General features: G+C 35.8%; 1 protein-coding gene across 1 annotated transcript in view; it reads left to right on the top strand.

Moving 5' to 3' along the window:
• Pkn2 (protein kinase N2) overlaps positions 1–12,329 on the top strand; it is a 100,023-nt gene that overhangs the window by 28,359 nt on the left and 59,335 nt on the right. The window contains exon 2 of the mRNA XM_051165977.1: positions 8,624–8,924. Within this exon, the coding sequence (XP_051021934.1) occupies positions 8,624–8,924 (301 nt within the window). The remainder of the gene's footprint in view (positions 1–8,623; positions 8,925–12,329) is intronic.

The raw sequence follows: 12,329 nt of genomic DNA, 5'->3' as shown, positions 1-12,329 counted from the left end.
GAGGCCAATGGTAGACAGTGTACGAGTTGTGTACCAGACAAATAAGGATATCTAGGACTCAGCCTTTTTTGCTGTTCTGTCATTCTTGGTGAATTGACTTTTGTCCTATTTGTACTTCCTTGTGACAGGTGGTTGCTATATTTTCAGGTCTTGGGTCTGTGTTCCAGGCAAAAGAAAAGCTATGGCTATCACCCACAAGAAGGGTTAGTTCTCTTTCACAAGAATTATCTGAGCTGGGCGTGGGGGCGCACACCTTTAATATCAGCACTGGGGAGGCAGAGGCAGGCAGATCGCTGTGAGTTTGGGGCCAGCCTGGTCTACAAGGCGAGTCCAGGACAGCCAAGGCTACACAGAGAAACCCTGTCTCAAAAAAGGAAAAAAAAAGCATTATCTGTATGGTTACTTGTAGGTGCAAGGAAGGTTAATGAAGTGAAAATTGTATCTGGACACTTAGATGCATCTAACCAAAATGAATATGGCCTTAGTAAAGATGGAGAAACCCAGGACCAGCACAGTCAGCCTCAGTGGTGTGTACCAAGAACGACACTGTTGCTGTGAAAGCACATTTCTTAGTCCTGGGTATAACCATTGTAAAATTTGGAAATAGTATATAAAGGTAATGGTGATAATAATATGGAAGAAATTGAAGCTGTGCTGTGATTAGAATATTAGAATTTATACATGGCCATTTTCATTCTGAATGCATCACTCTTTTCACTGTGTTACATCCTAACTTGGCCTTCTGTTAAGTAACTATGTAGACTGAATTTGGGTGAAGGTTTTGAAGCTGGTTTTCATGTGTTTCTTCTTAAATAAATAGACCACTTATAAGAAAGACTGTCACTTTTATCTATATATTCACCAGTCAGTAATGTTTCTAATAAGTAGTTAACAACTTAAAGATAGGAAAACTAAACCCTATTTTATATATAAGCAAACTGGAAAGAGGGAAGGTTGTGGGATACCATGTTTGTGTTGATAGTTTCTGCTGGGGTTACCATTTGAACTGATGTTGAATTTGTCCCTCTGAAGTATAAAAGGATCGGTCAGGGTGAAATAAGAAAGGTAGACCTGTGTTTGCCAGTGTCCCTGACTTGAAGTTGTAATGCAAGTCAGTTAGGTTAAGGCTTAGTTCAAATACAGTAAATTAGTGTTCCGAAGGACCATCCTTAAAGAAGGTATAGAAGAAGAAAACACCAAACCCGGAGTCAGAAGATACATGTGCTGAACCCAACCAGTTACTGACTTTCTTTGTAATCTTAGACTATTTGCTTGGTGGCTTTGAACCTGATTTCTTCAAATTACAAATCAAGGGTTAGACCAAATTGTCTTTTAAATTCTTGTAGCCTAGACAGTATGTGAACCATGGCACACAGTATTTTTCATGGGTATTTTTACATTTCTTGACATCTGTCAAGTCAGACTGTTTTGTAATTCTGAAATAAAGAAAATGTATGAGCCTTTTCACTTCTGTGAGAACTTTGCCAGTGAAGAGTAAACATCTTTTCCTCTCTCCTTTAAATGAAGTACTTGATCACAAGCGACAGTCTAAGTATTCTTCATTTTGATTTTCAAATCTGTTCCTCTTTTATTTCAGTGTTTTCTTAACTATATGTGGATTTTTTTGAAGTACAGTAGATTGAACTGCCAATTTATGTTTTAGGCTAAATCCAGAATTTTATTTTTTTATAAAGTATGTATTTGGTAAATATAGCTTAAAAAAAAAAAAGAAATCAAACCAACACATTTCTTTATTTGAAATACCTGGCTGGCATATGATACGCTGTTGTTCCATATTTTAGAGTCTAAATGTGTTGGATACAAAAAGCTTAAGTAGCAAATACATGGTATAAGATATCATAAACTTTTAAACTTGGTAGGATTGAGATAAAGTGAACGCTGCTCTTGGTTTCTTCTAAATAATGTCCTTATTGGTCAGACTACAAGAATAAAGAAAAAAATTATTTCTTAAGGCTAGAGAGAATATGTAAAATTTGGAAGAACAGAGTAAAAATCCCTATTAATGTTTTGACCTAGAGATAATTGTGACCATTTTAATATCTTTCCCCTTCATATGTTAAACATAATATTTGAAATAAAACTGTATATACTTAGCAATATACTGAACTAAATATAACTGTTATAAGTGGGCTAATGAAAGCTACAAATAAGAGAAATTTGTTTTTACTTCTGTAAACTTTTGTTATGACATTTAAGTAGCTTCCTGATTGTTTTTTGCTGAGGAGGGTAAATTCTTTTATAGTTGTGGTGCTTTTAGCTAACAGTAAGTTCTATTTATTTTCTTCTATTATATTTCTATAACTAGAATTACTAGATCAAAAGAAATTACTCTATGTTTCTATTTATATCAATAATTTCTGTTGAGGCTATTAGTCTTAGAGCTATGTATAGTCAACAGTATAATTTTTAAAAATCTTTGTCAAATGGACAAAAAATGGCATAATCATCTTTGTCAAATAGGCAAAAAACGGTGTAGTCTTTTTTTGTCAAAGCAATTTTCTTTAATGAAAATAACTCAGATACACTTTTTATTTCTGTGTGAGGAATTTAATTTCTTGTCTGATGCTATATTAGTTATCTATTTCTATTACTGAAACTATTCACTTAAATTTATTTTGTTATTTTTTTTGAAAACCCTTGTAACTTTTGCTGTGTCTATTATTCATTTAGTTGTTTTTATTATTCTGTAAATTGAAACCTACTCATTTAAACTGTATCATTTCAGCTTAAATATTATCAGTGGATTGATAATGAAAACCTTATTAAATCAGTTTTGTCCAATCATTTGGTTATGTTAGAATTAGATTAGTAGTTTAAAAAAAAAAAAAAACCCGAGCCTTTGCAAACAAAAAGAAAATTAGAAGGTATGTAAGCAGTAAAGTTTTAGATTATTTTGAGAATAGGGTGGCTAAGCATGCAGTTTCTGTGATAAAATGTAGGGGAAACGGGGCCATCTTTAAATGTCCTCAGTGATGGGGATAATCTGCACAGTTGATGGTTTAGCTTTATGTTTAAACTTAGCTCATGGACTCATTTTCCTCTCTTTCCATACTTCAGAGCATATTAATGAATATAAAAGGGACTTTGTAATTAGAAGTTGGATCCAATTTTGTTTTTGTTGTTTTGCACTGTGATGATGGGATCAAATTGAGGACCTGGAACATGCCAGACAACTTCCTGCCGCTTTGTTTTTCCCACCTTGTGGCTTAGGCAGGCCTTGAACTGTGGGTAGACCAGGTAGTCTCAGTTTTCCTGTCTTTGCCTCTCAAATGTTGGGATAATAGGTATATGCAGCTACACTGCACTTTCTGTAGAAGGATGAAAACAAGCACCAACTTTAGGAGGTAGCATGGCATTTTATAGAGGTAAAAATAGTTCTGAACTAGTGGATAAAAGCATGAAGCTAGTAATTAAGGTAGGTACAGATAGTCAGTTTTTCCTGAAAAAATAGTAAGGCAGAAGTTACCACTAAGGATTTTCCACTGGTTATGAAGTGTTTTCCTGTAGCTAATTTAGCATATTCAGCTTCAGAGTATTATTTCATTGCCTAGTAATGGTGCCTGGCATTATACTTGATTTTGTATTTTGGTGGATAGTATCATAGTTTAGCAGATTAAATGCCTCATTTCAGTTATTGTAAATGTAAGAAAATTATGTTTTTTAAAAAAATATGACTTCAGTTTAATCTAAAGCATCTTTGAAAAGGGAAATAATAGCTGAGAGTGGGGCACATGGTGAAGGCAAAAGTAGGAGGAGTGGGCTGGTCACCTGGCCTGCAGAGAGTTCCAGGTTAGCCAGAGCTACATAGTGAGAGTCAAGGTGGGGAGTAGTGTAACCATTTCGGGGAGTAGAGGCTGGTATCTGGGACATGTGTTTATCCTAAGTTATTGGCTATACTGTGTACACCCCTTGTTCCTGTCCTAAAGATAATTGACTCATGTCACAGAAAGAGATGAGAGTAAAATTATGGTTACGAAAAAGTCAGATCTATAAAAAAGAAGAGGGAGCCAACCTGCCTTTAGTTGTAGTTCATACTGGACTTCGCGACAGTGGAATCCTAGGTTGCCTCTGAGCTTCCAGGAGTACACTTTTTATCAGAAAGAGGGAAACATGAGTTCTTTAATTAAAGTAAGGGCATATACAAATTATTTTAAATGACAGATCTTTTTCTTAAAAATTTAACTGCTAAATATAACCCTGCCCTCAATCTCCTCCTAGTCTTTCAAGTGATCAGATAGCAAAGGGATAGTTATTTAAACAAGATCCCTATTACAGCCTATAGGAGAGTCATTTAACTCCTAAGGGAGAAAGAACACTGGCAGGAAATTCTTTCCTAGGAAGGTTGTAATGAACTTTGAAACAAAAAATTAGGTAGACCAAGAAGAAAGTTGGAAGAAATAGTTGGAGGCGGAGAGGTGGTATATCCCAAAGGTATAGCATGCATGGCGATGCAGCCAGGAAAAGCAGTCTCTCACACTAATTTCCCTGACTTGCTCATGTTGGAGTTTAGAAAACAATCTGAGAGGAAATAAAAATTGAAGTAAGTAAGGTCCTTCCAAGAATTTGTATCAAATACTTGAGATGTTTTTAATCTTCCTATTTTAACAGCCTTTAAAGCTGTTAAATAAATGTTAGATTTTTGTTTTAATTTGTATTGTCACTGTATACCATGACTGAGTTGTAAAAATGCAAAAATTAAGATAATTGGGTCTTACTATTTACTAAGCAGAACTATTTATTTTTTTGGCTTGCAAAGAATAAGGAAAAAATTACTGAAATGCTAAGGATACCATAAACCAAGAAATTTTAAGGATGTGATTTATTATATGATATTAATCCAAAAGTAATTTCTGTGATATTATCTAGTAAACTTAAAAGAATTGAAATAAAAATAGTACCTAATGAGGTTCAATTAACTTAAAGTCTTTTTTTCATTAAGTATTTTTTGCCTCAGTCTGCTTTACATAAGACTGTACAATAGGGCTCTTATTCTTTGGCAGTTGTCATTTGGCTGGTGTTTTCAATATCTCATCTAAGGTGAATTGAAAACTAAAATGATGAGACTCACATTGGGTTATAAATGCTAAAGGAACTGGAGATGTGGCTCAGTGGTAGAGTGCTTGGCTAGCATGTGATGCACCTTGAGTTTTAACACCAGCACCATGTAAATGAGTGAATGAACACTAAAAAACAACAACAATATTTTAGCCCAGGAAGATGATCATCCTAAATACACTTAGATAAAAATAAGATTTAAAGCCAGTAGGCTTTAAATTACAGGAAGTAGCTTAGGTGAGATACATGGAGTATAGAATAGGTATTGTATAGACATACCGTGACATTTTGTTTTTTGATAATGTGTTTTGTTTTGTCAGAATGTCAAGGAGCTCTTAGCCTTAAGAATATTAGAAACAAATGAATAGAACTCAGCTTCTTCATCTTTTATATAAGATGCTAGCATTAGCTTACCTTTCCTACAACTTTACATGGTACGTATTTTTATTAGAGATGAAGAACTAGGAGTAAAAGATAATATACCAAAAATTTAAATAGGATGTACATGTGTGATGAGTATTTCCAGAGGTATGTAAACATTGTTGCTTAGTGAAATATCTCATCCACAAACTTAGCTCTTTTCAAAGGGAACCATTATACTGATTGTCCTCAGAATTCAAAAAGTGTTCAAAGCAATGCTATTAAACTAATATCTATTATTATTAGTCTAGCTAGATTAGTAAAAGTAGCTAAAAATGTAACATTGGTTGTTTTAAATGTAGTTTGGGCTTACTTAACTGATGTTCCATTTTAAGAAAAAACAGGCACCATCTTAGTTTTTAAAACATAATTTAGACATATTTTCTGTTAATAATGTTTTTGTATTGGTAACTAAGCTTATCTGGTGAGATAGTTAGCCATGAAAAATATATAGAGACTTCTGAATATCATCCTCACAAGCCTAATGCATACTGCAAAGTGATAAGTGGCCAGAAAGTACTTTCTTCATTTTGCTAGTTTGTTTCTTCGGTGTGTTTTGTTTTGTTTTGTTTTGTTTTCATGTTTTGTTTTGCTTTTATAGAAGATAACATTATTCACCTTTAGAATTTAGTAATGCTTTTATTAAATGATTAGTGAGTCAAAATTATACTTAAAATTTCTCTTAAAATGTTTCAAATTTCCAAATATCTTTGAAAGGCCACTAATACTGTAGTTTAGATTTTGTAGGTAATTAAATTGAATTTGTTTCCATTTATTTGTTTGTTTAATCACTTTACAGTCTGATCACAGGCCTGCCCTCATACCCCTTCCCCATTTTCCCCTCCACTTCTCTGAGGTGAGCCCCACCCTCAGTGGGTACCGGCCCAGCCTAGCACATCAAATCTCTGCAGGACTAAGGGCATCCTCTTCCACTGCTAGACAAGGCAGCTTAGCTAAGGGAAAGAGATCCAAAGGCAGGCAACAGAGTCAGAGACAGTCCCTACAGATGTGTAGACGGTCTAGGTCTAGCCCTGTGCATGCTCTTTGGTTGGTGATTTAGTCTTTGTGAGCTCCCATGGGCCCAGGTTAGTTTTCTCTGTAGGTCTTCTTGTGATGTCCTGGACCTCTCCAGCTCCCTCTATCCTTCCTCCCACTCTTTCACAAAACTCCCCAAGCTCAACCTATCGTTTAGCTGTGGGTGTCTGCATCTGTTTCCATCAACTGCTGGATGGAGCCTTTCAGAGGATAGTTAATGCTCCTGTCTTCAAGCATAGCAGAGTATCATTAGTAGTGTCCTGGGTTGGCTCTTTCCCATGGTGTGGGTCTCAAGTTGGTCTTGCCATTGAGGTGCACTCCCTCAATCTTTGCTCCATCTTTATTCCCACACTTCTTGTAGGCAAGACAGATTTTGGGTCAAAGGTTTTGTGGGTAGGTTGATGTCCTCCTCCCTCCATTTGAAAGTCCCACCTGGTGACTTCAGGCTCCATATTCCCAACTGCTAGGAGTCTTATTTAGGGTCACCTTCCTACACTCCCTGGAGCCTCCCCTGTTCCAGAGATGCCCTCCATTAATTTTAGTTTTCTCTCCCAGTTCCTGCCCCCACTCTCCCCACACCTGATCCCCACCCCCGCTACCCTCCTGACTCCCTCTCCCATCCTGTTCCCTCCCTCCATCTATTTCAGATGGCTATTTTCCGTGCTGAACGAGATTCAAGCGTCCTCTCTTGGGCGCCCTTCAGCTTCTTTGGGTCTGTGGATTGTAGCATGGTTATCCTGTTCTTTATGGCTAATGTCTACTTATACGTCAGTATATACCATGTGTGTCTTTCTAGGCCTGGGTTACCTCACTCAGGATGATCTTTTCTAGTTCCATCCACTTACCTCTAAATTTGTTTTTAATAGCTGAGTAGTAGTATTCCATTGTGTAAATGTACCACATTTTCTTTATTCTTCTATTGAAGAACTTCTAGGTTGTTTCCAGTTTCTGCCTATTACTAATAATGTTCCTATGCACATAGTTGAGTAAGTGTCCTTGTTGTATGGTGGGGCATCTTTTGGGTATATACCCTTGAGTGGTATAGTTGGATCTTGAGGTAGCACCATTCCCAATTTTCTGAAAAACCTCCAGATTAATTTCCAAGGAAGTTGTACAAGTTTGCACTCCCACCAACAATGGAGGAATGTTTTCCTTGCTCCACATCCTCTTCAGATGTGCTATCACTTGAGTTTTTGATCTTAGCCATTCTGACAGGTGTAAGATGGAATCTCAGTTGTTTGGATTTGCATTTCTCTGATGACTAAGGACATTGAACATTTCTTAGTGCTTCTCAGCCATTAGAGATTCCTCTATTGGGAATTCTATGTTAGCTCTGTACCCCATTTTTAAAATTGGGTTATTTGATTTGTTGCTGTCTGATTTCTTGCATTCTTTATACCTCTATTGGATATAGGGTTGGTGAATAGCTTTTCCCATTCTGTGGGCTACCATTTTGTCCTATTTCCAGTGTTCTTTACCTTTCAGAAGTTTTTTGGTTTCATGAGGTCCCATTTATTAATTGTTGATACACTCTTGTATTACTCTGGCTTCTCTTCAGATTGTATAAATATTTTGCCTTTTACTAAATTAAGTTCTTAAAGATTAAATAACTTCCCAAGAGTTTATTATAGGGAAGTGGTTATCTTTACACAATTCTGTGATGCCTTTATATGTAGATGTGTTGTGATTTATGTACTTACCTAGATTTTTTGAGATATAGTGTTGCTGTATATCCCAAACTGGTCCTGAACCTTGCAATTTTTCCTTTGTGATTAAGAATGAACCATCATGCCTAGCTCACTTTAATATAAGTGCATTTGTGAAATAATATTACTTAGTAAATGGACAGAGTATTTGAACTTATGGTTCCATATGGTTTAGTATAGGGAAGTAAGTACTGTCACCTATTAAGGAGAAAATTAAATATAATTCAATTAATAAATACTCTCTTCAGGATACAAACATGTATCCTTGATGTTGCACATTTGCTTTTCTAAATTTCATTCTATGCTTGTTTGTTGGCTTGCTTGCTTATTTATTTATTTATTCATTCATTCATTCATTCATTCATTCATTTATTCATTTATTATAGGGAGATTCCCGGAGTCTTCCATTTTCTGAGAACGTCAGTGCTGTTCAGAAATTAGACATTTCAGATACAATGGTGCAACAGAAATTGGATGACATCAAAGATCGTATAAAGAGAGAAATAAGGAAAGAACTGAAAATCAAAGAAGGTGCTGAAAATCTGAGGAAAGTCACAACAGATAAAAAAAATTTGGCTTATGTAGACAACATTTTGAAAAAGTCAAATAAAAAATTAGAAGAATTACATCACAAGCTACAAGAATTAAATGCGCACATTGTTGTATCGGACCCAGAGGACTCTGCAGGTATCGTACTCCGCTTGATGTTTCTGTGTTATATTAGCAGGAAAAATATCCCTCCGTATTTCTGTAGCTGTTCTAAACATACACAGACCATGTTCTGTTGGGTTACGGTCTTATTTCTGGACTGTCCAGAAGGCTAGTGAATTGATGGCCATGGAAGCTGAGGCATTACTTAGAGAGAAGTAACTGTTGTATTTGTCCGCGGTCAGTAGGACAGGACTTGGAATTATTTTGTAGTATTGTTATTTAAGGTTAATAGCACATGCTTTCAACCTTATGATCAGTAACAACATGTCGGATGACTTCAAAAGGGAAGAGTTCATTTCACTTCGCCAGCAGGCTGGGTGCTTGCTCCTGAGCCTGTGTGCTGGACCTGTTAATGCCCAGTACTCACATGATGGATCGCAGGACTAATTTTCTTCTGACTCCACTTGCCCAGTCCCAAATAAATAAATGTGAAAGAAGCATGCATTTTATAAGAACAGATACTTAGATTTTTCAGCCATTAATCAAACTTAACACCTTGCTGCTTTGTATAGTAAGAACCTGAATTAAGCACCTAAACTATCAGGCACATTGTTTAACAAGAAGAAAAACGTCAAAACAAAAACCCAAAGATTACCTTTCACTTTTCTGTAAGTATAGAAAATTAAAGAGAACTGTAATTAATGGTTCCAACCTAAGACTCTTTTGTTGTTGTTGTTGTTGTGGGCGGGGTAGAGTGGGGTGGGACAGAGTTCTCTGTGTAGCCCTGGTTGTCCTAGAACTCACCCAGTAGACCAAGTTAGCATTGAAATTACAAAGATCCGCCTTCTGAGTGCTGGGATTAAAGGTGCATGCCATCACTGCCCAGCTCCATTGTTTTTAAAAAATCAACAGATATTATTTGTAAATTTTTTCAGTAGTACAAGAAGTACAGATAGGAAAACTGGCCCCCCCTTCAGATCCCCAAAGGCAGCGTTGCTTTTTTATTGTACAACTTTTCATGAAAAATGTCTTCATGCCATTACCCATTCACCAATATGTGTATTTGTTTGAAAACTTTATACAGAACAGTTAAGACACCGTGTAATAGTTTTGTTATTGGGAAAAAATGATATTCTGAAAGAAGTAAATTAAGCTATTCAATCTCCTTTCATTTGCAGGAAGTAAACAAAGAAAAAGTCATTTATAAAAAGTAAAACTCTAGTATCAGATTTTAGAGGAACGTGTGATTAGCTAGGAAGATAGAATAGATGTAAAATTACGAATCTAAAAGTTTCAGAAAATACAGTATTTAGTGCTCCTCATTTACGTAATTGCCGTCTGCGTCTGGGACTCGGGACTTGTATTTGGAGGTTCTGTATATAGTTTTCAACCATGTGCAAGAGCTTCATCTTTAAAATCACATAAATAATAGGCAACCAGTCTTTCTGTTTTAGAACAGAAATAATGGCAAAGGTGTGAATTAATTTGCTTAGGATAGTCAAGCTAGTTATACAACACATCTCCTCAGCTAGTAGTCTGTTACCCATAAATTGTAATTAATTATAAATGGAAATCTGTATTATGAAAATTCCGTTTTTAGTAGTAGTATTTTATAAACTGAGATAGTCTGTTGTGTTTGGGTCTCTGCCAAGTTCTACATGTCTTGCCTATTGCGTCTTTAGGATTCTAAAATAAGAAACTGCTAGAGCTTTAAACTCTATTTAGAGAAAGCATTTTTTTCTTCTTCACAGAATGCTGAGAACTGCCTTGTGATCCATTCAAATATGAATATTTTAATAATACATAGTGTAGCCTATTTGGTTTTTATAATCCCTTTTAAAAATTAATTTTAATGGAATAAAACCTGCATATTATAAATACATGTGAGTGCTTTACATATATGTGTCTAAATATGTGATTGGGTGTTTTTTAAAACAAATGTACATAATATCTAGGGCAGTGTCACTAGATCTACCCAGAATGCTCCATTACTTTAGTGCCTCCCTTCTTTCCCAGTCAGCTTCCACTCTCAGTCCTCGTTCCTAGAAGCTACTAATGTACTTCCCACCACTTAACATTAGATGCTTTAGAATATTGACCATCTCTTTACAGATTTTTTAAAAAGACCTCCTTTAAGCCCTACTGTCAAATTCCTGGGCTCCCCCAAAAGCCAAGTTGGATAGCATTGTACAGCCTTCGCAGGTGGGCAATCCATCATTGTCTCTTCTGTGCTGCTCTTCATGTACTGTTGTACTGCAACTTATCTCCAGCCACATTTGTCCTTCACTAAACTGTGTGCCCCTTGAAGGCTCACTCACACATTTTTTTTTTTACGTTTTCTAGGCTTGTTACAGAATCTGGGGCATAGCAGCATGTACTTGTGACTATTACAGATATTTGAAAATCCACCAAATCAAAATTGTACCTTTGTTTTTGTAATTTTATTAAAGCATAATTTGTCATTTCATTTCACTTTAAACATTAAATAAGGTAGAGAATAAGCTTAAAAACAAGTTTTAAGATAAAACCCAAATTATTTTCTATTGGTAGTATTAATATTTACTTTCTAGATAATTGGAAACCAAAGTATAAAATGTCACTTTCTATTTTGATTGCTTAATACTCCTGTATGTTGGAATAAAATAGTAATTTTGTTAAACTCTGCATTTTGTATGTGTGTGTGTTCAGTGCAGACACACACAGACACACATACACACTATGGTACGTCCATGGAGGCTAAAAAGACAGTTTGTGTCAGTCCTTGCCTTGTACCATCAAACACATTTACATATACATAGAGGTACTATGTCAGGTCACTTTCATAAAACATTCAACTCAGAAATAGAGCTGCTTAATTTGCCTGATGTAGGCATTCCTGATGTATACACAAAATATTACACTCTACACAATAATTATTTACTGATTAAAACTAAAATAACAATTGAAAATGAGAATAGTCTCATGGAATGGTATTCTTAGCACACATAAAAATTATGAGTGTATGGTTAATAGACACAAAATGTACCTTATGTGAAAGATCTCTGGAAGATGGAGCTGCAGTCTAAGAATTAGCACCTGGTGTTCTAAAGAACCAGTTCTGAGTCTTGGCATCCTAAACAAATCATTCTTAAAGAAGAAGCTGAGAAAATTATGCCAGGCTTTTAGGGGCCCAGTTAGATAGCTGAGGCAAGAGGATTAGGCATTCAGGCCACCTGGCTGAGGCTGCATAGTGGGTTGCAGACCAGCTACACCGTGAAGCTGTCTCACAATTCACAACATGTGTCAGGCGTGGTGTTACAAGCCTTAATTTATTACTTAGGAGGACAACATTATATCCTAAACCCCTGTCTCAAAAAGCAAAATCACATGTTTTAATTTTTTTTTTTTAAAAAATATATTTGTTTAGGCCAGACGTGGTGGCGCACGCCTTTAATCCCAGCA

This window comes from Acomys russatus, chromosome 23 (assembly GCF_903995435.1).
Source record: "Acomys russatus chromosome 23, mAcoRus1.1, whole genome shotgun sequence".
In the NCBI taxonomy this organism is placed as follows: Eukaryota; Metazoa; Chordata; class Mammalia; order Rodentia; family Muridae; genus Acomys; species Acomys russatus.
Note: the sequence above shows the minus strand (reverse complement) of the source record. Positions and strands in the feature narration are given on the sequence as shown.